We start from the raw sequence: 27,618 nt of genomic DNA on the forward strand, positions 1-27,618 counted from the left end.
CATAGTCTTGTTAAGAAGATAGGCAGAGAAACAGTATTTTTTTGGGGGGGAGGTTTTAGTCGTGGGGCCTGAACTCTGGGCCTGGGTGCTGTCCCTCAGCTCTTCAGCTCAAGGCTAGCGCTCTACCACCTGAGCCACAGTGCCACTTCCAGCTTTTTTCTTTTTGCTTATGTGGTGCTGAGCAATCAAACCCAGGGCCTCAGGCATGCAAGGCAAGCACTCTACCACTGAGCCACCTTCCCAGCCCAGAAACAGTATTTTTTTTTAAAGCATAGTGGAGGTATCTGGAATTAACCATCTCTTCCTCCAGGTGGGATGGGAAGGAGCTAGGTGTTTGCTGTGCCTGTAGTTCGAGTATGGATTAATGTGGAGAGAGACAAAGCATCAGAGATAGAAGAGCAGGTAGGGATCAGATCAGGGGATTCATAAGCCATGCCCATGAAATTGTGTTTTATTCTGCAGAAAGTAGAGAGTTAGGATGTTTGCTTTTGTGTGTGTTTGTGTGTCTGTCATGGGGCCTGAACTCGGCCTGGGCGCTGTCCCTCAGCTCAAGGCTCAGGGCTAGAACTCTACCACTTGAACCACAGGGCCACTTCTGGCTTTTTCTGCTTATGTGGTGCTGAGGAATCAAACTCAGGGCCTTATGCATACAAGGCAACCACTCTATCACTGAGCCACCTTCCCAGCCTCAGGATGTTTGCATTTTATAAAGATGAAAGGATGGGTTCAGAACATGGTAGAAAGTAGAAGGCTACAGACATGACCAAATGGTAGAGTGCTAGGCTAGCAAGACTGAAGGTAGACAAACAAGAGTAGTTGCCTGCAGAAAGATAAGATCTGAGTCAAGGCAGTAGCCGTGGATATGGTGAGGAGGGGCAGATGTGAGAGATGTTAGGAAAAAGAATTGTCAGGGCTTAATCGCAAAGTAGTCTGAGTAGTGGGAGATGGGGCTGGATCCAGATGTTTGGAGAAAAGGATAAAATCCTGACTTTATCTCCCATCTATGGAATACACAATACATTCAGCTGTAAAATCAGGGTCCAATGAAGTATCAAGCCACAAGAGGGGAAAGGGAGTCCAATACCCAGCTCAGGAGGGTGGCAAAGTAAAGGTACTGTAGTCTAAGACCATCCCTTTACATGGTTCTTGGATTCCTTCCTATGTGTCTGTCCAAAGTCTATTTCTTGCATTTGTGCCCTGTTTCACATTGACTTACTCTGTTACTTCTTTCCAGTATTTAAGCATTCTCTATTGTCTCTCCTCAGCCCAAATGACCAAGCAGAAATGTTTCTGTTACCCCACACTCCCTTCCAACTACTACCCCATTTTATGTTTCCATCTTAGAAAAACAGGGTTGAATGAACTCTCCTCTACATCCATCCTCATCTACTTCCTCTCTTTCCCATTGTCTTGAATTCCTTTTAGTCAGGCTTCCCTTCTTTCCCCTCTCTTCATCTCCTCCTCTCTTCTTAAGGCCACAGTGACCTCTGCATTGTCAAATCTAGTGGTCATTTCTCAGTCTTTTGTCTTCCTTGGTTGTTGTCATCAGGCTGGACTCTGTTGCACACTCCCTACTTTTTGAAGGTCTCTCAGGACATCACTCTTGATGGTTTTCTTACACCCTAAATGCTCTTCGCAGTCTTCTTAACTAATTCCTCACTTACCCTTACTTTGAAATACTGATAATTCTAGACTCAATTCTTGGCCTTGTCTGGCAACATTTCATTTTAGGTGGATTGCATCTAGACATAGACATACAAATAATACCTATCTCTTACTAATGACTCCCAAATTGAAATGTATAACCTAAACTCCATTCCACCAGGTGCTCAGACCAAGGTGTGTCTCAAGCCTGCTGCAGCTGGTACACCACTGTGGTCCGAGTGGTAGGTGACTACCTTTGATCCTTGGCTGTGGTTCAGAGATGGTTGGCAAACAGCTGTCATGAGAACCCTGAAGAAGAAAAGCTGGAGACTCTGACAGATTGGGAGATCTGGCCACATAAAAGGGCTTGCTTGGGTGTGTGTCTTCCTGAGAACACGTGGATCTAGGTACTGTCATTCACAGGGCCATTGACCTCTAGCCCAATAGGGAGAATTACCTTGCCTCCACTTTCAGTATCAGTATCAGAGCTAAGAAACAACTAAAAGTAAAACAGATGTCCATACCAGTGAATGCCTCCTGCCATAGAAACTCATTGTCAGAAAGACTCTAACATCCTGACACCTGGCCCTTGTATGTCCTTCCTTAAGTCTTGTTGCTCCAGGGGATAGATTCTCCTGAGCCCTTCTCTAACCCAGGAGCAGAGACTGAGGGCATTTCTTTCACCTGTAGTTGTGAATCACTGAAACAGAGTCCTTTGTGAAACTCAAGCCCTCATTTGCTTAGGGACCTTTTGCATCTATGTTTTTATAAAGTAAGAAGAGACCTAACGCCTCTGTTCATTGTGACTAGACTGGGATCTCCCCTGGTTAGAGCCTGGTTCATTCATTGTCCTGCTACTGCCTGCCTTAGAGAGGGCCAGAGCTTATTCTGTTCACACCTCCTCACTGCGTAGTCTCTCTGGTCATTGGCTTGTCCTGGCACTGAATTTCTATGCCCATGTGCACATGGGATAGCTCTTGTTTAACTTGCCCTTTTAAAAACAACTTAAGCATGTTGAGGTTTCCTGTTGATCAGGGGCAGCCAGAGGCTGTGACCCAGCAGGGAATTGTCAGCCAATCCCTGACTCACCAGAGCTCATTTTCAGTGTGTGAGCAAGCAGTGACAGCAGCCTGGCTTGGGGCGCTGGCTGCTGTACTGTGGATAGCATGGCACTCTGGAAGCTGCAAGACTACATAGCCCAGCTTTGAGGGCTATAGCATTATGGTCAGGTAGGTCTTTGCCAGGGGCAGTAGTGACAAAATACTGCAATATTTGAACTAAAACAGCTTAGGAAAAAAAATTCTTGAAGTTGATCATGATTACCATAGTCAGTAGACAACTCGAAAAGTGTGCTGAGAAAATCTGCTCATGCTTCTCTTCAGCAAGCTCACTCATTTTCACCTTTTGTTCTTCATTCACTGATCAACTTACACTGACATTTGGCATAGAAGAAGTCATCCAGCCAGGAGGACCAAGAAGGTCTGTTGAAGTTCCACAGCTATGTTCTAAACTCGGCTATGCCCAGTGTTGTAGAATGTCAGTTGAGCTTTGCTTGAGGGCTCAAGGGTCCACAAAGAGGGTGGTGGCTACTGCTTAATTAGTCTCAACCTAGCTTCATGTAAATTCACATGAGATAGTTAACCTTTGTAGGCCATGAGTCTTTCTTACTTTTTTTTTTTTTTTGGTCGGTTGTGGGGCTTGAACTCTGGACTTGGGCGCTTTCCCTGCACTGTTCAGCTCAAGGCGAGCGCACTACCCCTTGAGCCACAGCACTTTTCTAATGGTTTATTGGAGATAAGAGTCTCACGGACTTTCCTGCCCAGGCTGGCTTTGAACCGTGATCCTCAGATCTCAGCCTCCTAAGTAACTAGGATTACAGGCGAGCCACCGGCACCTGGCTGTCTTTCTTACTTTTTAGATGAAGATAATAATACATGATAATAACCATATAGAATTGATGTGAAGATCAAGTGAGTAAGTGTATGTAAAAGTATTTATTTGGAATTGTTCTCAGAATTTAAGACTTGTATAGCTTATCAACTGTACTCCTTAGACAGCGCTACCATGCAGTAGAAGTATCACAGAACCCAGTAGTGTTGTGCATCTACTGTACAGCAGAGATGTATTCAGAGTTGCTGTCTTCCTCATTGGCCTCTTGATTGAGAGGGTGGAAAGGACTTTTCTTGAGGACCTCCCCTCACATTTTTTTGAGACCCTTGAGGCTCCTGATTATGGTCAGGAGCTAAGCTGAGAAAGTGAGATCTTGTGTCCAGTAGCATAAATCTCAGGGGAGGGAGGGTTTAAGTATTTGAACCTGTGTATTTGAGGTTCTTTGAGGAAGTAGTACGCTAGAGTTCTTTGTCTCAGCTCAAAGAATTATTATTAGCATATCTTTTCAACTCTACACTCAATGATGTCACATTGGTAACTCATCTATAGTAGGAATATTTATACTGGGAAATCTGGCACCAATCTGTGCTGCTTCCCCAGAGAGCCAGTTGGCCATTGAGCAGCACACTACTGGTCTCACTGTTGTCTGGTTGACAGGTATAAATTCCTGGGATACTATGGCCTGTTCCAGAACAGGCTCTTGCTTCATGTATTACATAGGACCTCTGAGGATAAGTTGGGAGAGAGGCACCTTGAGCTTGGCTCAGGACCTGTTCTCACCTTTAGAATGTCCTTGAGCCAGGCACCAGTGATTCATACTGGTAATCCTAGTTACTCAGGAGGCTGAGATCTGAGGGTTATGGTTCAAAGCCAGCCTGAGCAGGGAAGTCCACAAGACTCTTATCTCCAATTAATTACCAGAAAACTGAAAGTAGTGCTGTGGCTCAAGTGGTAGAACACTAGCCTTTAGAAAATAAGCTCAGGGACAGTGCCAAGGCTCCCAGCTTCAAGCCCTAGGACTGGCACCAAAAAAAAAAAAAAAGGACCTCGAAGGTGCACTAGCTGAACAGTGTACTTTTGACTTTGAGAGAAAGAGAGTTGGTGCTCTTGAAGAACGAAGACAAGATGTCTTTGTTTGTTTTCACTGTTGTTTTCTTTCCTTCACTCCTAGGTCTCAGTCAGTCTCTCCACCTCCAGTTCTGTCTCCACCGAGGAGTCCCATCTACCCCTTCAGTGACAGTGAAACGTCAGCCTGCAGGTTCCCCAACCGATCCAGCTCCCGGCTCCTCCTCAAGGACCGGCATCCCTGTGATTCTTCACCCCCAAATCCTCAAGATCTCTCCCCAGATACTTCACCACCCACCTGTCCCCTTAAGGTCACCAGCGTCAGCTATTTGGACAGGAGCCCTTCAGTGTACAAGAGAGAGGGCCAGAAGGACAATGTCCAGGGTGCAGCCCTGGATGGAGAGGGAGTAGCTGCTTGCCTCCCCCTTGCCCAGAGCACCCCCTTCCTTGGGCCAGTGGCTGGCCCACGCAGTGTCTTGCTGACCCGCACTGGCACCCGTACCCACAACCTGGGTATACGGGAGAAGATCTCAGCATGGGAAGGTCGCCGAGAGGTGTCAGCCAGGATGAGCCTGTGTGGAGAGAAGCTGGAGGGCTCTGGAAGCGAGTGGGCGGCCAGTGAGGGCTGCCCCAGTGTGGGCTGCCCCAGTGTGGTGCCATCTCCCTGCAGCTCAGAAAAGACCTTTGATTTCAAGGGCCTCCGGAGGATGAGCAGGACCTTCTCTGAGTGTTCCTACCCTGAGACCGAGGAAGAGGGAGATGTACTCCCTGTCCGGGACTCTTTGTACCGGCCAGAGAAGCGGTCAGGCCGGAGTGAGCCCAGTACCTTCCTCAGGGGGCATGGCAGCAGGAAGGAGAGCTCAGCAGTGCTGAGCCGGATCCAGAAAATTGAACAAGCCCTAAAGGAGCAGCCAGGCCGGGGGCTCCCCCAGCTCCCCAGCAGCTGCTACAGTATAGACCGTGGGCGAAGGAAGACAAGCACCTTGGGCACCTTGGAGGAGCCAGCAGGGGGCACAGGTGTGAGCTCTGGCAGCCAGACAGTTGGATTGGCTGGAGTTGGGGGGGAGGCAGGCCCACCCCTGGACAGGGAAAGCAGTGGTTCCACGAAGCCAGGATCCCCTGGAAATAGCCCTCGTTCCCAGCGGCTACCATTGAAGAGCTCCCCTGATCCCGCTGTGAACCCTGTCCCCAAACCTAAGCGCACCTTTGAATATGAGGCTGACAAGAACCCCAAGAGTAAGCCAAGCAATGGTCTACCTCCTTCGCCCACACCTGCTGCTCCACCTCCCTTGCCCTCCACCCCAGCCCCACCAATCACCCGGAGACCCAAGAAGGACATGCGTGGTCATCGCAAGTCCCAGAGCAGGTAACACATGCCCCTCTTACATCTTATAGTGGAAGCCAGGGCATTCTTTTAAACGGAGGATGCAAGAGCAGATTGTGCTGTGTATCACAGGAGTGCAGGTGCTCCAAAGCACCAGATAATCCTCAGTTTGGTAGTTGTGAAAAATGAGGTGGTTCTGCTCTCCTGGTGTTGGTAAGAGGGTGAGGGGTGAAAGCTCTTAGTGCTATATACTGAAGACATGGGCTTTGGGGAGAGCTGGACTGTGTGCTGAACTCTGTTGCAGCTTCCTTACTTCTTTGTGGGAAGGTCAAAGCTACTCTTATTTTTAGGTTGAGTAGGCAGTCCCTTGAGGACTAGTAAGAGTTTAGCCTCATTACTACATAAAGTGCTAGCACTAGAAATTTCTGCAAGTGTACTGTTATCCAAATATTGTGTTCCATCATTAATTATGGCAATGTTGGTGAATTTAAGGTGATTTTTCCTTTTCTGGGGAAACCTTGGGCCTGTTACAGGAGGGGATTCTTAGATCCTGAGCGATGGATGAACAAAGGGAGTAGAAAAGCATTTCACCTGCTACTTGGCTAAGTCCAAGAATTGCCTCTCCTGAGGGTTCCCACTGTTTCCTTGGTCAGTTTTCCTTCCTAACTCGGGACTACAGGGCTACCTGCTCAGAGTGGCTTGGAAGCTGGAGTTTTTGCAGCTGGTAAGAGTTGCCAGGCACTCGGGGCTGGGAAGGTGGCTCAGTGGTAGAATGCTTGCCTTGCATGCATGAGGCCCTGGGTTCGATTCCTCAGTACCACATAAGCAGAAAAAGCTGGAAGTGGTGCTGTGGCTCAAGTGGTAGAGCTGAGAGACAGCACCCAGGTTCAGAGTTCAGGCCCCATGCCCAACCAAAATAAAAAAAGAGTTGCCAGGCACCTCTTTGCTGAATTCAGTAGCCAGCTTCCTATAAAGGCTTTATTGTCCTATCCATTACTGCTTTTCTCATGTAGCCCCAAGTCAGATAGACACTCAAGCTTTGTTTCGCTTGGGGGAGTCTTCAGTATGTCCCTGTATTTTAGGCTTTATTCAGCACATCCCATTTCACATGTGAATCCCTGCCATGTGCAGATAACAGTCCTAAATGTTCAGACTCTTAAAGCAGGCAGCTCATGGCTAAGGGAAATTCTGTGCTGTGGCCCACTGCAGAATGTTCACTGGCTCTTTCTTTACTAGGCTTATTCATCCATTTTTATAGACATCTGTCCAGAGCCTGTTGTCCACCAAGCCTTATGCTGGTCAAAGGGACACAGAGGCAAATAGGACAAGGTTCCTCCATTCAAGGCCCTCAGATGAGTCACAGATAATGAGCCAGCCTGAAGTGTTAAGTGTCATGGCCTATGTGAGTGCAGATCACTACAGAGACCCAGAGAGGCATCTCTGTTGGACTAAACAGCAAGGAGACATTGTCATGGAGAGACTTGCTGAGCTGAATTTAGAACTGCAAAATGCAGGTTAGCTTGTTTACAAGAGGGAGTGGCAGGGGCTTATCAACCTGAAAGTGTTTTTTGTTGGTTTGTTTTGTCAGTCGTGGGACTGAAACTTGTGGCCTGGATGCTGTTCCTGAGCACTTCTGCTCAAAGCTAGCCCTCTACCATTTTGAGCCACAGTGCCACTTCCTGTTTTCTGGTGGTTAATTGGAGATGAGTCTCATACACTTTCCTGCCCAGGCTGGCTTTGAACCATGATCCTCAGATTTCAGCCTCCAGCACCTGGTTTCACCTGAAAGTTTTACACAGCTACCCATATATTACATTTGTAATCTATATACACATGCCTGCCCATACATTACATTTGTGTGTCATGTATATACACACATGCCAAATATGACAGAGTCACAAGAATTTAGCAAACTTTATGCTCTTGGATAAAAAGGGAAAATTCAGAAAGTTGTTGTTTGCCTTTCTACCTGGAACAGGTTCCCTTAAAGGTTATTAGGTAGGCTGGGTACTGGCGGCTCATGCCTGTAATCCTTGCTACTCAGGAGGCTGCAATCTGAGAATCATGGTTCAAAGCCAGCCTGGGCAGGAAAGTCCATGAGACTGTTATCTCCAATTAATTACCAGAAAACTGGAAGTGGTGCTGTGGCTCAAGTGGTAGAACACTTGCCTTGAGCTGAAGAGCTGAGGGGCAGCACCCAGGCCCAGAGTTCAAGTCCCATGACCGACCAAAAAAAAAAAAAGTATTAGAGAGTAAGTTTGTATCTATTATGCCAGTGTGCTTCTCATATACTTAAAATGAAAGCCATATACTAGTATTCAACCAAAGAAAAAGAAATATATTTCTTTAAAATCCAGGGAAGAAATTAACTATATTGGCCTTGATGAGAACCAATATGTTGATCCCCAAAACCACACCTTACTGAGGGATTTTCTGAGGGAACCGGAACATAATTTATGTCTCCTTTGTTGCCTTGAGGACTAGTAGATGTTGACCAATGAAGCTGTGGTCTCATATCAGCCTCTGGAAACCACCAAACTCAGCCTTAGGATTAAATAAGTGGAGTAGCTGGTCATAGAGATTTGAGAATCAACAGGTGTAAATGGTGCTGGTCCATGGATCTTTGGCTCCTAGAAAGTACAGGTGAGAAAAAAAGACCCAAAGACAGAACTCTGCTGGCCTGTAGCATTTTAAAAGCTGGGTAAAAAGGAGAATCCACCTAGAAAATAATTGGCGGAGAGGCACTTGGAAATTCTCATAGAGCAAAGGAGGAGACTGCCAGTATATATTCCACAGAGGGGCTGGGCAAGCGAAGAGCACATTGAGGTCTTCAGGATGTGTTTTGTCCTTGTTTCCCATCCCATTGCTCTCCGAAGGAGCATTTAGGAAGCAAGATAAAGGACATCATTGCAAGAGGGAGGTTCTTATGTGTGAAAGGAGGGATTCAGGCAGTGCTACCACTTCCCAGGAACCAGCTGAGATGAGACTTGGAGAGGAAGAAGACACAACTGGGCTGCTTTCTCAGATGACGGGAGGCTAGTGGGCCCAGAACACTTAGCAGCCAGGAAATTGTGGTTGGTTCCATAGTAGAGAGGTTATCTGGGGGGAGGAAAGGAGTAGTAAAAGAGGCTACTGGACACTGTCTTTCTCTCTCTACCTTAGGAGAGGGCTAACTTGGTTTTTTTGGTTTTGTGGTCGGTCGTAGGGCTTGAACTCTGGGCTTGGGTGCTTTCCCTGCGCTCTTCAGCTTAAGGTAAGTGTTGTAATGCTTGAGCCACAGCACCACTTCCAGTTTTCTAGTGGTTTATTCGAGATAAGAGTCTCAAGGACTTTCCTGCCCTGGCTGGCTTTGAACTGTGATCCTCAGATCTCAGTCTCGTGAGTAGCTAGGATTACAGGCGTAAGCCACCAGCACCCGGCAGCTAACTTGTTTTGAGAGCTCAGTCTTTCCTGTTCCGCAGACCATCCTGCACAAGCACCCCTCTAACAGTTCTGGACACAATATTCCAACTCAATGAAGTAGAAGAGTCCTCGCTAAGAATAATAGGCTATTCTCAAGAAGGACATTTTCAGCCAGGGGCCAGTGGCTCATGCCTTTAATTCTAGCTACACAGGAGGCTGAGATCTGAGGATCATGGTTCAAAGCCACCCTGGGCAAGAAAGTCCATGAGACTCTTATCTCCAGTAAACCACTAGAAAACAGGAAGTGGTGCTGTGGTAGAGCACTTGCCTTGAGCTGACAGTGCCCAAGCTCAGAGTTCAAGCCCCACGACCGACGGACCAGAAAAAAAAAAAAAAGACATTTTCTAAGGCTGGAGGCCAAAGTTGCTGTTGAAAGCTCAGGCTCTGGCTGCAGACAGGTCCTGACTCTGTCACTTTAGTCTCATTTGTAAAATGACACAATACCTGCTAGCACTATTTTGAAGGTTAGTGAGATAGCACGTGTAGATATGTTTTGTTTTTATTTTTATTTATTTGGAGGGCAGTCCAGTCGTGGGGCTTGAACTCTGGGCCTGGGTGCTGTCCCTCAGCTCTTCAGCTCAAGGCTAGCACTCTACCACTTGAGCCACAGCGCCACTTCTGGCTTTTTTCTTTTTGCTTATGGGGTGCTGAGGAATAAAACCCAGGGCGTCATGCATGCAAGGCAAGCGCTCTACCACTGAGCCACCTTCCCAGCCCAACTCTTGTTCTTGTTATCCACAGAAAATCCTTAGAATTTGAGGACGCATCCAGTCTCCAGTCCCTGTATCCCTCTTCTCCCACTGAAAATGGTACTGAGAGCCAACCCAAGTTTGGATCCAAAAGCACTTTAGAAGAGAATGCCTATGAAGATATTGTGGGTAAGCAGGTGGATGGCAGGCTGGTTCACCTCCAGGGGCTGCAGGAACCAGTCACCTTGTGCTGTGGGCTCTCATGTTCCTACCATGGGGAACTCTGGGAAATAGATATCAGAGGAAGAAACACTTCAGCAAACAGAGCAGCTGAGTGACTAAAGCCTAGCTTTTGAGTAAACTGAAACTCAAAGGCCTTTGGGCTCCCACAAAGGGGAAAACTACATCTTTCTTTTCTTTTGATTTTGGAAAACTTGAGGGCCTACTAGGCACTCTTCCCGAGCTATGTGTCCGTAAGCAAATCATTTAACTTGTGATAGCTGTTTAAAATGTAATGACATGAACAGCAACAGGGATAGTAATAATCTTCATTAGGTTATTGGTGGGATTAAAGGAGTAGGGACTGATTGATTCAGTGTTTGATGAAACCTATTTCTTGGTTCAAAAACACCAGTCATCTCCCAGTGTCCTCTCATGGCTGAAGTGGCAAGAGGATTCTCTAGGATTTATAAGGATTGTGAGGGTTCTTCACCTAATTACCTGCTAAAGATGCTTTCCAATGCTAACACAGTGGGGATTAGGTTGCATTAGAGGTATTTTGAGGGGATAAAGACATTCAGTCTATAGTACAAGCTAGCCAGACTTCCACATCACAGACAAAGCACTTTATTAGATCATGGCACAGCAAACAGCATGAGTTCCATGTTCTCATAGGTACCCCTGTCTCACAAGCCCCAAGTAGAAGCTTGTGTACCTTGTGGGGGTGCCAAAGTATAGGAGAACCCATTCTTTTCAGGAGCTGCTGATAAACCTGCCCAATCTGTTCTACAAAGAGATGTTATCATTTCTGAGGAAGAAACAAAAGTGCCCCTGCCCAGGAGGGAGACGCTATCTTTGTCTTCCAAGACTGCTATATAAACATCCTTGAAAATACAGTCTGGAACTGTTCATTCCTCTTGAGGCTCCAAAGAAGAGAAAAATGCAGTACTCCTTAGAGAGCTGTCTTTTAAGAAGGGGAAAGCTTTATTTCAAGTATCAGCAATGACAAATGGATAGTCAAGTCTGGGTAGGGTTTATTTGTGGCATTTTTTGTTGTTCTTGTTTTTGTTGTTTGAGATAGGATCTTATGATGTAGCCCAAGCTGGGTGCCAACTGCTTCCTCAGCCTCCTAAGTGGTAGGATTATAGGCATGTGCCACCATGCCTGGTTATATTTGGCATTCACTTTATTAGTCTTATCTTCAACAGAATGATTTGAGTCTGCTGAATGAAGTTGTGTCTCCACATGGTTAATGAAGGGGCGGGTCATATGATTACTTGTTCCTTGTCTGAGTAACTTGTTCCTTGTCTGAGTAGCTAGTATCTGTCCTGTCTCTGTCTTAGGCCTTGAAGCTGGAGAAAATAGTCTTAGTTAACACTTTAAAGAGAAGTAGTCCCAGTAGAGGAAACCTTTCAGATTCTCAGAATATGGAGGTCTTATGAAGAGGGTGGGAGTGGGGGTTTCCTGTAGTTACTTATCTGAGCTGAGCCATCACTTCATAGTGTTCTCCTTACAGCTTGCTGGGCTGCATTTCTAAGGAGACAACAGCCACATTCAGACCCACAGGCAGATTACATTCCCAGGAATGGAGCCTACAGAATGGAGCCATGCAAATGGGATGATAGCTGGAAGAGTGTAGGAAGGGGAGGCCTTTTCATCCCTGTCCTGGGGGAAAATGACAGCTTTATTCCCACCCTCACCTGGAGCTGAGGCAGAGCTGTGAGGATCAGAGCCAAAGACCCAGAAGCTAGATGAGCAGTTATAGAAAGAGCCTCAACCGGGCTGGGAAGGTGGCTCAGTGGTAGAGCGCTTGCCTTGCATGCATGAGGCCCTGGGTTCGATTCTTCAGCACCACATAAGCAAAAAGAAAAAAAGCCAGAAGTGGTGCTGTGGCTCAAGTGGTAGAGCACTAGCCTTGAGCTGAAGAGCTGAGGGACAGCACCCAGGCCCAGAGTTCAGGCCCCACAACCGGACCCCCCCCCCCAAAAAAAGAAAGAGCCTCAATCTCACTATCTTATGCATCCCTCACCCCTAGCTGTAGGTCCTCTGTCCAAGGAGCATCCAAGTTGCCCTACATTTTCTTGCTTCCTCAGGGAAGAAAATCACTGCATAGTGTGAGGAGGAAGCTCTCTTGTTCCATCCTCATCACATGTTCCTCCTCCTGTCACAGAAGAAAATACCTTAATTTTCTCTAGTTTGATATTATGAATCATAGTGCAGTGATATCATTGCTGTCCTTGGTAGCACTAAGCTGGCTGTCATTGGCAGAGAGAGACACTATTTCTCAATATCCTAGCATACCAGGCCCAGGTAGTACTGTGGTACTCACTCTGTTCCCTAGCATATCTGCTGCCCAAGGATTTCAGATGGGGATATGTTCTTGCAGCAACTGAATTGAATAACAGGAAGGGATGGATGGTTCCAGCTATTCCACCCTGTCCAGAGTTCATGATCCAGGGTTCTGTGGAGGGATATTTGGAGGCAGAGTAGAGGGGAAAGAAATTTTGGAAGTAGTGTCTTAGGTAGCAGAGGTTTTTTTCCTGGGCCTTCTTAAGTCAGGTTAGAATGAAGAAGAGACTAGTCTGCTTGGGCCTCTGTCACTCCCTCATTACAAAGATTCCCCCTTCCCCCTTTGGAATGTTATATGAAGAGGCAAGAAAACAGAGGACCAGCTTAATTGCTTCTTGGGTAGATAAGATAGAATTATAAGTAAGGACTGTATCGGGGGAAAGATGGGCATCTTCTTTACTTGCTCACCTGGACCCTCAAAGCCTTTGTGTAGAGAATAAGAGGATGAAAAGGAGGGGAGGGTATAGGCAAGAGAGCAGGGAGTTTTTTATTTTGGAGGGGGGGCGGTGTTTGGGTTTTGCAAGTGGAGTACAGGTGGATTGGAGGGTCTGTAGGTAGGACAGGACAGTGTCCTGGATGCTTTCTTACCTTTTAAAATTTTTTTTTGCTTATTTTTTTTATTATAAAGGTGATGTACCAAGGGGTTACAGTTACATAAGTCAGTTAATGAGTACTTTTTTTTTCTTTACTCCTCCTCTCTCAATTGTTTTCTTACCCTTTATTCCCCACAGTGGCCTAGGCTAAATTTCTAGAACCTGGCTAGGGAGGCTAGAGGGAAATATTCTCTTTCTGTTAGATTCTGGTTGGTTTATCTTTTTTTCACTCCTTGGAGAGTTGTTCAAGAACTGGCTGGGTGCCGGTGGCTCACGCCTATAATCCTAGCTACTGAGGAGGCTGAGATCTGAGGATCACTGTTCAAAGCCAGCCCGGGCAGGAAAATCCATGAGACCTTTATCTCCAATAAACCACTAGAACACCAGAAGTGGTGCTGTGGCTCAAGTGGTAGAGTGCTTGCCTTGAGCTGAAGAGTGCAGACCTGGTGCCCAGAGTTCAAGCCCTATAACCAAACAAACAAACAAAAAAAAGAACTTATACTCTCCCCCTCCCTCTATACACACACCTATAGGCTTCAGAACGTCTCTTGTTGCTGAACTCTGAAGGTTGGGTTTCATTCTTAGTCTTGATTCATCATTAACCAATGAATGGCTCAGACTTCTTGAGCTCCCTTTTGGTCTTTCCCAGCCTCTTTGTCATTGGATTAAAGTTGTTTCTGGTTCTGGCTGGATTCTTCAGCTCAGTGCTGCCTCCTGTCCACAGAGACAAAGGGAGCTTTGTATCAGGCTTGTGATAACGGGACTGCGGGGAGGCAGACACCACCTGAATTTCCTGCTTGGGTACAGCCTGTTGGACTGGAGATCTGCTCTGTTAGAGATTGAGGGTCAGTTGGCCTAGAGACCAGTATGTCTTCTTTGTGAGCATAGACTCAACAAAGGGCCTCAGGGAGTTCACTGGCCTCTGGCCCATACCAGGCATAGTGTCCAGGGAAGCAGAGTGTAATACTTTGGATGGGCTGAGTTTTTGTCTGCTAATTTGCAAGAGAAGGGTTAATAAGAAACTTACTGCTTTGCTGCTTCCTAGGGCTGTTAATTCTTGCTGCATTTTAATTTGACATCTGACCTTGGAAGATGCTGCTATTCTATAAACCCTTGTAATCATTTGCATTCTGAGCCTGACACAAAAATACACCCAAGGAAAGAAACAGCTTGTTAGGGAGTTAGTGGAGTGGCCTGGGCGCACAACCAAGGAGCTGGAGCTACATTCCTGCTGAGATTCCCACTCCCATCAGCTAGCTGGGCTGAGGGACAGCTTCCAGGAACTTCATTGGGGACACAAGCTGGGGACAGGGCCATTCGGCCAGCTGATATTGTGCAAAAGCTTTTGGCTCCATTCACTCTGCCTTCTTTCATTTACCCCAAGGCTGGGCACCAGTAAGGAAAGGATAAAGGTTACAGCAGGAAGCAAAACAACTAAGAGGTGTATCTCAGGGAAAGGTGCCAATGCTGCTGGGAAAAGGTGTCAAAAACCTGGAGAGTGGGTAACAGCTGCTCTATGGGGAATCAGTCTCCTAACCTGGCCCTTTCTCTGCCGTAAGAGCGGGATGGGCGTGGAACAAACAGCCAATTGGAACAAGGAAAGGAAATCTTCAGATCCCTAGGCTTGAGCCATGGGTGTGGCTCGGGGAACTTGGACTGTATATGGGGAAATTCTCTGGGCCTGTACAGCAATACACTTCTTTTACTTCTTTTAACTGGTTCTTCTGGTTGTGGGGGGGGGATGAGGAGAGGGGTGTGTGGCAGTTTATGTATGATGAACTACCTTAAGAGCTGTGTGGAGGGTTTGGGACAGTGCCTAGGGAGGGCTTATTCTCTCAGGAGGGTCAATGTGATAATTTAGGGTTCTGACAAGCCCCTTTTCGAATAGTGTAAAGCAGAAATTCTTGGTGATGTCTTTGATCCTTATCAGCCTAGCTAGGAAAGGTTGAGACTTATAGCTGAATATAATGAGATGAGACTAAGCTTGCTATGCTGGGGCTGTTCAGGACCAGACCTCCTGAGAAGTATTGAAGGAAGTCCTTCTCCAAGCTCAGTGTGGATGGTTCTGGTCCTGCCTCTTATCCAGGCCTGCTCAATTCTCACATCCACTGTGCTCTAGCTTTCCTAGTAGTCCTGTAGCTTGGTTTCTGTGTAGGACATTCTGAGTACCATTTCCCATTCTTTGATTTGGTGTTCACCTGCAACAAATTTGGTTTCGTGGTTCAAGGACGCAGAGACTTTGTGTGTGTGTGTGTGTGTGTGTGTGTATGTATGTGTGTGTGTGCGTGCGCATGTGTGTGTGTGCGCGTGTGCGTGCAGGTCTTGGGGCTTGAATTCAGCGCCTAGATGCTATCTGTTAGCTTCCCCTCCTCCCCCCCCCCCCCCCCCCCAGGGCTAGTGCTCTACCACTTGAGCTACAACTCTACTTCCACCTTTTTTTTTTCTTAGTAGTTTATTGGAAATAAGTGTCTCACTGACCTTCCTGTCTGGGCTGCTTCAAACCATGATCCTCAGACCTCAACCTGCTGAGTAGCTAGGATTACAGGTGTGAGCCACTGGTGCCCAGCTCTCAGGAGCTTCTTGAGGTTTTTTTGCACATCTTCAGCCCCTAGCCACCCTTCTGCCTGTAGAGATGACTAGGAAATGTCTGAGACACTTCCAGAGGAACGAGTCTGCCAAATAGGGGATAGCAGGTGGACTGTGGCTATGAAGAGATTAAACTAGGCTGAGGAGGCAGGGTTTAGGCTGTACTTAACAAAGAATTTCCTGAAGAAATGATTAGTGGATGGGTTACATCAGAGAATGAAGAGGCTGGCACTGGGACTGGGAAAGAAGAGTGGGAATTGAAGCCATCTGCAGTCTGGTTTTCAGTAGCAGTATGGAGAACCGTGACTTCTCCCTACTGTCACTGAGGTGTATTAACATTGTATACCAATTACTTCTTTGGACTTCTTTGGACTACATCTTCTTCTTGGAGTTTTAGGTTTTATATCACTATTCAAAGTTCTGATTCTGAAGGAAAAAGGAAGGGGAGAAAATGAGAGAGAAGAGAGCAGGAGGGAAGGTTGGAAAACAAGAGGATTAGACATGAGGACTCCTGGCATGGCATTCAGAAGCAATTAGGAAGGTTTGAAATACCTGTCTAAAGCAGTGGTTCTCAGGGGGCCCTTCCTTCCCTCCCTCCCTTCCTTCGCTTCCTTCCTTCCTTCCTTCCTTCCTTCCTTCCTTCCTTCCTTCCTTCCTTCCTTCCTTCCTTCCTTCCTTCCTTCCTTCCTTCTCCTTCTCCTTCTTCCTTCCTCTTCTTTTTTCCTCCAATGCCTTTCCTCCCCCTCTTCTTGCCTCCTTTCCTCTCTTTCCCTTTTTCTTCCCTTCCCAAGGGGCATTTGGCAAGGTCTGAAGATATTTTTTTACAAGTGAGGAACTAGTGGGTAGAGGCCAGGATTGTCACTAAACACTCTACAAATATGCAGGTCAGTTCATCAACCCAAAATATTAACAGCTTGATGAAATCCTGATAAAAAATTCTCCTATAGGTTGGAGATGATGATAAGGAGTCTAGCTGCCCACCTAACTGCTAAGGAAGTTTGGATTGGATGAGCTAGGATGTAATGTTCTCCCTGCCCCATCTGGGCAGTGATAATGTCCAGTTTTATAGGATCAGAAAGCATGTATCCTGGTATTCTTCCATTCTTAATCCCCTTTACCACCTCACCCCTGCAGTGTATACATTGGGGAGGAACCAAGAAGTAGAAAATCTACCCTACCTCCTCCCAAAGTGGGGTGGGCTGGAAAAACATGCAGAAGATGCTGGCTTTAATATTTGGCTTCTTGAGGTAAAACTGCTAGGCCAGCTCTGCTTAGTCAGGGCCCTGGAATGGAGACAGCTCATTTTAATGGCATGACTGTGTTATAGGAAAAGGTCTGCTCCTTTGCTGGGGACTGTGTGGTGTTGGGAATCACTTAATCCAGTCCTAAATCTTTTCTTGACCATGACTCATAGTTTACAGAGATTTGTATTGTTCCCACTGCAGTCTATTCAGCAGTAACTGAAATCCTCCAATAACTTCCCTCACCTCTGTAAAGGCATTTCCTAAGTTCATTTTGGTTTCTCAAGAGCAATAAATAGTTGCCATAATCTGGGGGAAACTCAGCTTTCTGAGGAATCTCTTGCACAGAGTTTGGTTTTGCTCCTGTGCCCTGTCTAGGAGCATTTGCAGTCCTAGCAGCCTTGGTTCTCTGTTCAGCTGTGCTTCTGCCTGCTCTGCAGAATGGGGTCTGAGTTGCTCTGGGTGTAAGGTACATGCAAGCTTCTGTAGTATAGTCAGGGAGCTTAGCATTCACCATTTCGTCAGATGACAAAGTCTTATTCTTGTCAGTAGTACTTAAGTCTCTGGTCTCATACAATGCTATTGGAGTTAGAGAAGGAAAAGAAAAGGGGGCTGGGAAGGTGGCTCAGTGGTTGAGCGCTTGCCTTGCATGCCTGAGGCCCTGGGTTCGATTCCTCAGCATCACATAAGCAAAAAGAAAAAAGCCAGAAGTGGCGCTGTGGCTCAAGTGGTAGAGCGCTAGCCTTGAGCTGAAGAGCTGAGGGACAGTGCCCAGGCCCAGAGTTTAGGCCCCACAACTGGACCCCCAAAAAAAAAAGAAAGAAAGAAAGAAAGGAAAAGAAAAGATCTTGCTGCTGAGATTAAGCTGGGACTGACATGGCTCATGATATTACTGTACTCTAGAAATATCTAGTGCTTGCTGGAGGGCATAGCTGTAAGAAAGCGTGTCTGCAAGTTTTATGCTCTTCAAAGACAAGGACTATGTTTTGAACTTTTCTGAGATGTTTTTTCTGGTGAGATTTTAAAAATGGATCCCTAGAAGTAAGCACTCTCCCACCCCTACAGTCTGGCCCAGATTCCTCCCAAGCCTTTTACACTTCCCTTTGTCACTGCAGGAGGGTTTGTGCCAAAGGGGAGGGGTGATAGTTGTCTTTTAGCTGAGGTCAGCAGTATAGGAAATAGCAGTACACTACAGTACAGAAATCTATTGAATGAGCCATTACTGAGTCCTTACCCATTTGCTTATCACTGTTCTGGTTCTGAGCTTGCCTCAGACAAGATCCCTGTTCTATAAGACTTGTTGATTATGTAACAGGTGAGAGGGAGATCTGGCAAAGCCCTATCCCCTAAAGTCTTTGGAGTTTCTCCATGCGTTACCTCTGAAACTCAGTCCCAGAGACCCACTGATATTTGCTTAAAGAGACAGCTATGTGACCCATAAAAGCCTAGTAGTATATATCTCTGGGGGAACTTAACCAGCAGAGGGGAACTGGAGCCAGCAACAGACTCCTAGGGTTGGCTTCATCCTCTGGCTGGGCACAGGCAGGGGTAGCTGAGCTCCTCTTGTGCAATCCCTGAATTTATAAAGCAGAGGCCAGACAAGGCTGAGCTGAACTGAACTGGAGATGGGGATTGGGGGTGGTGGCGGGGGGAAGGGTGTCAGCTTCTAGACTTGGAGCCAGGATCTGTTTGTAGCCTCCCCTCTGCAGATGGGCAGCTGCATGACTCATGAACTGAAGGGGCCAGGCTGAAGCCATTCTCCTTGGTTCACAGGAATTCTGCTTGTGTGTGTGTGTGTGTGTGCGTGTGTGTGTGTGTGTGTGTGTGTGTTTTCATCTTTCCTTCTCTCCCTTCTCAAACTTTTCTTCTTTGCAGGAGAGCTGCCCAAGGAGAATCCATATGAGGATGTGGACTTGAAGAACCGAAGAGCTGGACGAAAATCCCAGCAACTGTCTGAGAACTCCTTAGACTCTTTGCATAGGATGTGGAGTCCTCAAGACAGGAAGTACAACAACCCACCCATGCAGGTAATGCAGTCCTGATGTGGGCCAGCAGGAGGGCCACAGTGGGGGTCTGTGCTCTCAGTGTGTGGGCCCAGTTCTCACTTAGGCTTTCTTCTTCCTTAGTCAAAAGAGGTTGTCAGGAAAGAGTTCTGTACTCAGGAACTTCCACCATGTTGAATCCTCTGTGGGCAATTGGGATGTGCTGCCTTCTTTCTCTTACAGCCTGAGCTCTGAGCTGCAAAAAATATAAACCAGGAGTCCCTGAAGTCCCTCCCTGTCAGTATTCTTCCTGTCCTCCATGGGAAATGAAAAGACAGGACCCTAGTTATTCAATTCTTTTCAGAAATTGTCTCAGTATTAGCATTTGGTGGCCAGCAGTAGGTCACAAACCAGATTTGGGAAGCCTGCTGTATCTGAAGCCACTCCTATTAGATGAGTAAGAATAAGTCTCTGAAGAATGGACTGAAGAAGTTAGAATGAAAGGAAAGGTGAGAGGTCAGAGGAATCTCTTAGACATAAGTTCATTCTGTTCTTATCCAGGAAGCAGGAAAAGCTAAGAAGGTACCGGAGCAAGCCCTTTTGACCTACCAGGTAACCCTTAATTCTGCAAATGGAGGGACTTGGATATTTTATAGCATTAACCAGAGAATATATAAATGATTTTTTTTCTGACTTTGGAGTCCTTTCTAAAGTACTGTGTTTAAACAAGTTTTCATTGAATTTGTTTGGCCAAACTGATTGGGTAGGGAGAAGAAACTGAGGGTTATGGAGAGGAGGATTTGCTGATGAATGAGGAGAGAGAAATCCGACCCCCGTGTGAGGGGGATGAGGGGGCACCTGCCTTCCTAGCAGTGTGTGGGAATCCATTTTAAGGCACCGTGGATTGAAAGGCATCAATCTAGATGGAAGGCATCACTCTGTAGGGAGAGAGGGACAAGGAAGTTGATGAGGGCTAGGAAGAGAGAGGGGCAGCCCAGGGCCTTGTGGAGAAAGATCCAATTGAATATTCCTTGCCCATGATTGGTGGCCAGAGCCCAGAGCCCTTGTGTTTTCCCTGGAGAAAGTGAGTATGGCGGGGCTGGGAAGGTGGCTCAGTGGTAGAGCCCTTGCCTTGCATGGATGAGGCCCTGGGTTTGATTCCTCAGCACCATATAAGCAAAAAGAAAAAAGCCGGAAGTGGCGCTGTGGCTCAAGTGGTAGAGCGCTAGCCTTGAGCTGAAGAGCTGAGGGACAGCACCCAAGCCCAGAGTTCAGGCCCCACGACCGGACCCCCTCCCCCAAAAAGAAAGTGAGTATGGCCCAGCTGCTATGATTGTACAAAAGAGCACATAGGTTATTGCTTTTTCTAGCCCAAGTCTTCTAAGTCTGGTTAGTGGGGAGGTAGGGAAGTCTGGCTCCATCAAGCAGGCTCAGTAATCCTTACCCAAAGTTCAGGAGCTACCTGAAGAGTTCCTCTTTGTCTTCTCTTTCTATTCTTTGCTTCTGCCTCTGCCTTTGCCTCTGTGTGTGTGTGCGCGTGTGTGCGTGTGCGCACACGCACGCATGCACATGCCAGTACTGGTACTTGAATCCAGGGCTTGTGCTCTGTCCCTTAGCTTTTTCAGTCAGGGCTAGCATTCTTCCACTTGACCACAGCCCTCTCCCTCCCCCTGGGTTTTGCTGGTTAATGGGAGATAAGAGGCTTATAGACTTTCTTGTTTCAGCTGGCTTCAAACCGTGATCCACAGATCTCAGTCTCCTGAGTAGCTAGGATTACAGGCCTGAGCCACCATTGCCTGGTTGCTTTCTTTTTCTGAAAGAAGTAGTGAAGCTTCATTTTTTAGGGAAGCAAATATCTACTCTATCCTAGGTCTTTCTAATTAGTAGTTAAAGTCTTAAAAAAGAAGCCCAGGTCAAGAGAAATTCAGCTTGAGGCTGGGGAAAGCTGGGGATGGCAGCTTGTAGCTTTCTTTTCCAAATCTCATCAGAGAGCTACTGGCCACAGCATTTCTGGTGAGTCCCTCTCTCATATCTTCTCCCCAATTCCAGCTGTCCCTGAAACCCAGCAGCCAGTCCATGCGCAGTGGGAACTGGCCAGAGAGGAAGAGCCACCGGCTTCCACGATTACCCAAAAGACACAGCCATGATGACATGCTGCTGCTGGCTCAGCTGAGCTTGCCATCTTCACCTTCCAGCCTCAATGAGGACAGCCTCAGCACCACAAGTGAGCTGCTGTCCAGCCGCCGGGCCCGTCGCATCCCCAAGGTATCCTTCGCACAGATTTTAGGAGCTAGGACAGTTGGCTTGGCAGGCAGCTAGCTGTTTCCCGGCAACCAGCTGTCCCTCCGTCTCTCCCTTCTTCCCTATTTTCCTTCCTACCTTCCTTCCTACCTTCCTTCCTTCCTTCCTCCCTCCCTCCCTCCTTCCCTCCCTCCCTCCCTCCCTCCCTCCCTCTCTTCCTCCCTCCTTCCCTCCCTTCTTAATTCCCTTTGAATAGGTTCTGGGTAACATACTGTCCTCCTTTTTATCTGGTTATTTCCCTTTTCTTACCAATAAGGATGTATTGACTGCTTTTGGGGGCTCACGGAGGATGAACAGGTCAGCTAAGACACTCCATGAGTATATGTGGTATGTGAATTTGGGAGTCTGGGCACACATAAATATTTCTAGGCTCTCAGGGATCTAAGGATTCACATACAGATCTTCTTTGTATCTCTGGTAATTGAGGAATTTCCTACAGTGATTTACATACGTGGGCTTTGGCCATCAAGCCCACGGCCCCAGCCCAAAACAGCAGGATTTAGCCAGAAAGTATTTTTAGCTTACAAACAATGCTTGGGTATATTGGGAATTTAGCTTCTTCCTGTCAAGGCCCCAGGTTATGGCCCAGAGGGGAAAGGCTAGAATCCTTGTTCCTGTTTTTACATCAGAGAAGCTCTTTGTGTGAGGTTCAATGACTCTCAGGACCCAGGAGTTCCCATCCTGTGGAGGCTGATCACAGTTCCTTCCTCTGGGGATCTAAGTTTAGTGTCCTTGTCCTGAGGCAGGAGACCCGCTCCTTGGAGATAAGGTGAGAGAAGAACTAGCTGGCATAGCTGGTGAGTCTCCATTTGAAAGGAGAACCCATGTTGTGTCTAGCTTGCAGAGTGCAGAAAGTCTTCCCCAATTAAAGAGTAGGCTCTTAATATGTCCTCTTGGAAACAGGGGCAGCTGGGGTTAGGGTTACCTCACCCTTCCTGCTTTTCTCGCCCAGCTTGTCCAAAGAATTAACTCCATCTACAATGCCAAGAGGGGAAAGAAGAGGTTAAAAAAGCTGTCTATGTCCAGCTTTGAGACAGCGTCGTTGAGAGGTAGGCCTAACACTTGAGCTGGTTCAGCTTTTGGGGGACTTTGGGCATTAGGGATGGAGAAGAGCATGCACTTACCTCACTTTGTCTTCCATGGTCTGATCATGGGGTGCTTCTACTTTCTAGGATGGTAGAACCCTGCCAAGAAATGGCCACATAGAAGGGAGAGCCAAGGAGAGAAGTCAACCCTGGAATGGGTTGACTTCAGGGTTTAGGCTATGAGGCCCTGAGTTGGGAGGCTGGTGTGGGAATCTGTTTCTGGCAAAAGGAAAGGCCTGACTTACTGAGCGTTGAGGTCTGTTTTCCATTTCACATCTTGGCCTGCTTGAAGCAGGGTGTGCTTTGTTCCAGGCCTCTAGGCCTCTCTGCTGGCTCAGCCTCTGACCCACACTCTCTCAGCTACTCTAGATTATATCTGGTTTAGGACCTGTATGTAGATCAGTACCTGAGATCTCGATTCTGAGAGATCCTAGTACCAACCCCCTTACCTCCTACCTACAGATCTATGCCCAGGGTAGCCCAGATCTATCCCTTGTGAGAAAAGTTGGGAGGTAGGTACTGCAAACATTTGCTGTGGGGCAGGAGCTTAGCAAGCATTCACTCATGTGTTACTTTTCCAGATGAGAACAGTGAGAGTGAGAGTGACTCTGATGACAGGTTCAAAGGTAAGACCTGGCACCCCTTCCCAGCCTTGGCTATGGGGAACCAGCCCTCCCTTCTACTGCATGTGTGCTCCCGGGGTCACATGCTCACCTGGATGGAGTGGCCACCAGAGCAGGGAGCTGCAGAGAAGTCTGTAATTCTTGAGAACTCAGTCCTGAGTTCTTACAGCTCAGTGTTTAACATTTCACATTGCATGGTAAATCCAAACATTGGTCATCCTTTGCTAGTGACCCTCCCCATACTTTGTCAAGCTACTGTCCATGGGAATTAGTACTAGATCTGCTGATAAAAGTTTCAGAGAGGGCTGGGAAGGTGGCCCAGTGCTAGAGTGCTCGCCTTGCATGCATGAGGCCCTGGGTTCGATTCCTTAGCACCACATAAACAGAAAAAGCTGGAAGTGGCACTGTGGCTCAAATAGAGCGCTAGCCTTGAGCTGAAGAGTGCAGGGACAGTGCCCAGGCTCAGAGTTCAAGCCCTACAACTGACAAAAAAAAAAGTTTCAGAGAAGCTGGCTGCCAGGGGCTCATGCCTCTAATCTCAGCTATGCTAGGAGATCTGAGATCTGAGGATTAAGGTTCCTAGCCAGCCCACGCAAGAAAGTCCACGTGAGTCTTATCTCCAGTTAGGCTGGGAGTGAAGCTGTGGCTCAAGTGATAGAATGCTAGCCTTGAGCAAAATGAGCACAAGGATAGCACCCAGGCTGAGTACAAACCCCAGGCTTGGGGGGAAAAAAGTTTCAGAGAGGAGTTCAGATTACAAGTACCTCCTTCATATGTAAGAATTGTGCCATAAACTGAGGAAACTAGCGCTTTAGAGAACCAGAGGCTACCTGTCTTCGCTTTATTCACTGAAAGGTTCTGGAATCTTCATATCAGGAGCTGTTGACTAGTCTCTGTGCTCTGCTACTGGGAAATCTAGCCTAGACCTTCCTAGATTATTACAGTATATTGGAGCTTGCCTCTCTTCCCCACTTCCACTGGTTCCTAAGCAAATTGGCATGTGAACTTTGGACTTAGAGACAGGAACAAAGGGCCCACATACAAGGAATCTGATTTGGAGCCCAAGGATGAAGCCTTTGTGAGTGTTCATACCTTGTGATTCAGAGGTTCCATGTCTGCAGGGGCAACAGGATGGTGCTAGTGCTATGTCTTGCCTGGCATTGGCAGTTCTGCTGGCTCTAGCTCAACTTTCAGAGGCTCCAGGAAAACCAACCTAGTAGCTCCCTGTGTTAGGATAGAGACTTTTGTTTGGTCATAGACAACCATAAGCAAACTACTTCTCCCCCAGACTTAACTAGAATAGAGTCAAATGGGTTTATGTGTTTCAAGATGATTCAGAGAGATTGTTGAATGGAATGGCGGTGGAGGGGAAATGGAAGGTGTGTGAGGGGCCAGCCTGCTTGTCCCCTCCCTCATGTGAGACCTGCCCCCAGCCCACACACAGCGCCTGGTCCATATCCAGTCCATGCTGAAACGTGCACCCAGTTACCGGACCCTGGAGCTGGAGCTGCTTGAGTGGCAAGAACGGGAACTCTTTGAGTACTTTGTGGTGGTGTCCCTTAAGAAGAAGCCATCCCGAAACACCTACCTCCCTGAAGTCTCCTACCAGTTTCCCAAGGTGACCGCCCCCTCCCCCAAACTTGCCTCACTTCCCCCTCCTCTCTGCCTGGCCCCTTTGGGAAGAAGGTTCTCTTTCTAGCTTCTCATCAGGTGTTTGGGGGGCCTCGTGCTTATTTAGGAGGATGAAAGCTGAGAGTACTTCTCAGAGTTAAGCATAAAATGCATATTGTTCAGCAGGAGTGAAAGGTTTTGAGAAACTTCCACAACTTCTCCCTTCCTCTCCCTTCTTTCCTCCTGCCCTCCACGTCTCTTCCTTAGCCACTTTATTGAGATACATCTCACTCATTCAATTTACAGTTTATACATCATACAGTTTGCAATTCAGAATTCTTTCATGTATTTGCAGAACCATGCAATCATCACCACAATCAACTTGAGAGCATTTTATTACCCATAAAGAAACCTGGATGCCTGGCACCATTGGCTTACGCCTGTAATCCTAGCTACTCAGGAGGCTGAGATCTGAGGATCACGGTTCAAAGCCAGCCCAGGCAGGAGATTGTGAAACTCTTATCTCTCCAATAATCCACTAGAAAACTGGAAGTGGCGCGGTGGCTCAAGCAGTAGAGCATTTGCCTTGAGCTGAAGAGCGCAGGGACAGAGTCCAAGCCCAGAGTTCAAACCCCACAACTGACGGAAAAAAAAAAAAGCTGGTGTCTGTCCTCTGTTAGTCACTACCACCACCCCTACTTTATCTCTTCCACTTCTCTGTTTCTTGCCAGTCAGCTTGGCCTCCTTTCTTAAAACATTTATACCCTTTTACTTTGCCTTGCTTCCTTGGAATTTCCTTTCTCGGCGTCTTCTGCCCACTCTTTCTCAGTTTTCAATCTGGCCCAGTGGCATCTGTTTCTGGGGTCTTTCTAGATGCCTGGATGTAGCCCCTCCTGTACAGTCCTCTCTTGCATATCTTTTTTTCTTCCTTTTTGGCATCCTCTGATATGTTGTGTTTTCTCATTCTTCTAACCAGAACGTACAGATCCGGCCCTTGTCCACATTTGCACTTGTAGCTCAGAACACAGCACACAGTCAGATGCCATATGCAAGGTACTCAGCACTTAGCAAATGAATGAATAAGTAACTGATGTTTCAGCCTCACACTTGGACCTCTGTAAGAATTAGGGATGGGACAAGGTTTCTGAGAAGCATGAAGTTGGTGGGATGGCATTTAGGACTCTTGGGGGAGGAGATGCTTCTCAGCCATTCCCACCCCTACCCTGAGGTGCCTTACCATTTCTTGGTTATCTCTGTCCTCTTCCCTGCAGCTCGACAGACCCACCAAACAAATGCGGGAGGCAGAAGAAAGGCTCAAAGCTATCCCCCAGTTTTGTTTCCCAGATGCTAAGGACTGGCTCCCTGTGTCAGAGTATAGCAGGTGAGGCCTGGCCTGGTCTAGTTGGAGGGAGGAAGGGGATATAATATCCCCAAGATCAGCAGACTGAGTGAGTTTGCCCTGGCTCAAACCTGCTTTCCTACAGTAATCCAACTCGTCATTCTGCCCCTGGGATGAGAGTCCCTGTTCTTGGGGACTGTCGCTGGGGTCCTCTGCTAACTTCCTTGATGCCAGACCTCTCCCTCTTCCTGGTTCTAGTGAGACCTTTTCTTTCATGCTGACTGGGGAAGATGGCAGCAGACGCTTTGGCTACTGCAGGCGCTTACTGGTAAGTAGAGCCATTCAGTCCTAAGAGGCTACGCGCCAGGAGATGGACTGGGGTATTTGTTTGTGTCCATATGTCCTTCCACAACTCAAGATGACACCTGAGATCTGAGCCTGTCCCCTCCTCCTAACACAAACACACACACTTGTGTGGAAGAGGCATTCCTGGGATACTAGAGTTCAGAGTAACCCTTCCCTTGATTGGGCCCCAGGATCTAAGACTGTGCGCAATAAGAGAAGAGAGTGGATACCTTCTACTGGATTGCCATGATGTTTTAGCTTTTCTCTACTTTTTTGTTCATCTATTTTTCCTTGCATTGTGGTCTCTGCTGATGATGACAGTCATATTATCCCCTCAAACCAGAGTGTGTGTGTGTGTGTGTGTGTGTGTGTGTGTGTGTGTGTGTGTGTGTGTGTGTGTGTGTGTGTGTGTGTGTGTGTATCAGATTGAATCACATCCTCACCTTCATACATGACCAGTATGATGCAGGGAGGAGCCCTAGCCATGGTCTGAAAGGACTGGAGTATGAGCAGGATTTTCCTTGAGATTCTTAAAAAGAAGCCTTGTACTTGGAGGAAAGCACATCAGGTTTTAAAAATATAAGCCATTTTACAAGGAAAAAGTCTTTTCCCCTCTCTATTCGCATCAGCTCTGAGAAAAAAATTGAAATAGAGTCAGAGAGAGCCAGGAGGTAATCAAGGTCCAAAGACTGACTCCTGTCCCTCCTCCCCCCCCCCCCCCAGCCCCAAGTCATTGGACAATGTGTTGAGGTTTCAGGGTGGGGGGTGGGGAGCTTAGTGGGAGAAGGCCTCACACATACCAATTTAGGGGTATGTTAGGGAAGTCCTAGATAGGGGTCGATTATAGAAGAAACTCTAAAAGAAGAACTCCAGGCCATTCATTTATTCCTTTGTTCAGAAGCACTTACATACCTGCCTTGCATCAGACTGTATGCTGAAGGCACATAAAGATGAGTTCTGAAACCAGGTATAGTGATGCAGACTTGTAATATCAGCACTCAGGAGGCAGAGGCAGGAAGATTGGAGAATTCTATGTCAGCATAGGCTACATATTGAGTTCCAGGCTAGCCTGAGCTGCTAAGTAAAACCTTGTCACACAATAAGTGCTGTTTACCTAGCATGCATGAGAGAGAGAGTTAGTTTAGTATATACCATATCCTTAAAGAACTCTAGCTAGTAGGGCCAATTTTTAATATTGATAGGACAAGCTAAGTAGGGGATAGGGAATGTCCAGCCTTAGAGCCATATAAGGCCCTTAAAATCGTTTAGT

General features: G+C 47.2%; 1 protein-coding gene across 4 annotated transcripts in view; it reads left to right on the forward strand.

Moving 5' to 3' along the window:
• The window catches only part of Dennd2b (DENN domain containing 2B), a 110,376-nt gene that overhangs the window by 67,930 nt on the left and 14,828 nt on the right, over nucleotides 1-27,618 (forward strand). For all 4 annotated transcript variants that reach the window (XM_042691474.1, XM_042691473.1, XM_042691475.1 and 1 more), the window contains exons 3-11: nucleotides 4,706-5,965; nucleotides 10,127-10,263; nucleotides 18,938-19,089; nucleotides 21,094-21,309; nucleotides 22,298-22,394; nucleotides 23,012-23,056; nucleotides 24,487-24,671; nucleotides 25,936-26,045; nucleotides 26,262-26,331. In XM_042691474.1, the coding sequence (XP_042547408.1) occupies nucleotides 4,706-5,965; nucleotides 10,127-10,263; nucleotides 18,938-19,089; nucleotides 21,094-21,309; nucleotides 22,298-22,394; nucleotides 23,012-23,056; nucleotides 24,487-24,671; nucleotides 25,936-26,045; nucleotides 26,262-26,331 (2,272 nt within the window). The remainder of the gene's footprint in view (nucleotides 1-4,705; nucleotides 5,966-10,126; nucleotides 10,264-18,937; nucleotides 19,090-21,093; nucleotides 21,310-22,297; nucleotides 22,395-23,011; nucleotides 23,057-24,486; nucleotides 24,672-25,935; nucleotides 26,046-26,261; nucleotides 26,332-27,618) is intronic.

The sequence above is a fragment of the Dipodomys spectabilis genome, unplaced genomic scaffold (assembly GCF_019054845.1).
Source record: "Dipodomys spectabilis isolate Male_0828 unplaced genomic scaffold, ASM1905484v1 ptg000145l, whole genome shotgun sequence".
Classification (NCBI taxonomy): Eukaryota; Metazoa; Chordata; class Mammalia; order Rodentia; family Heteromyidae; genus Dipodomys; species Dipodomys spectabilis.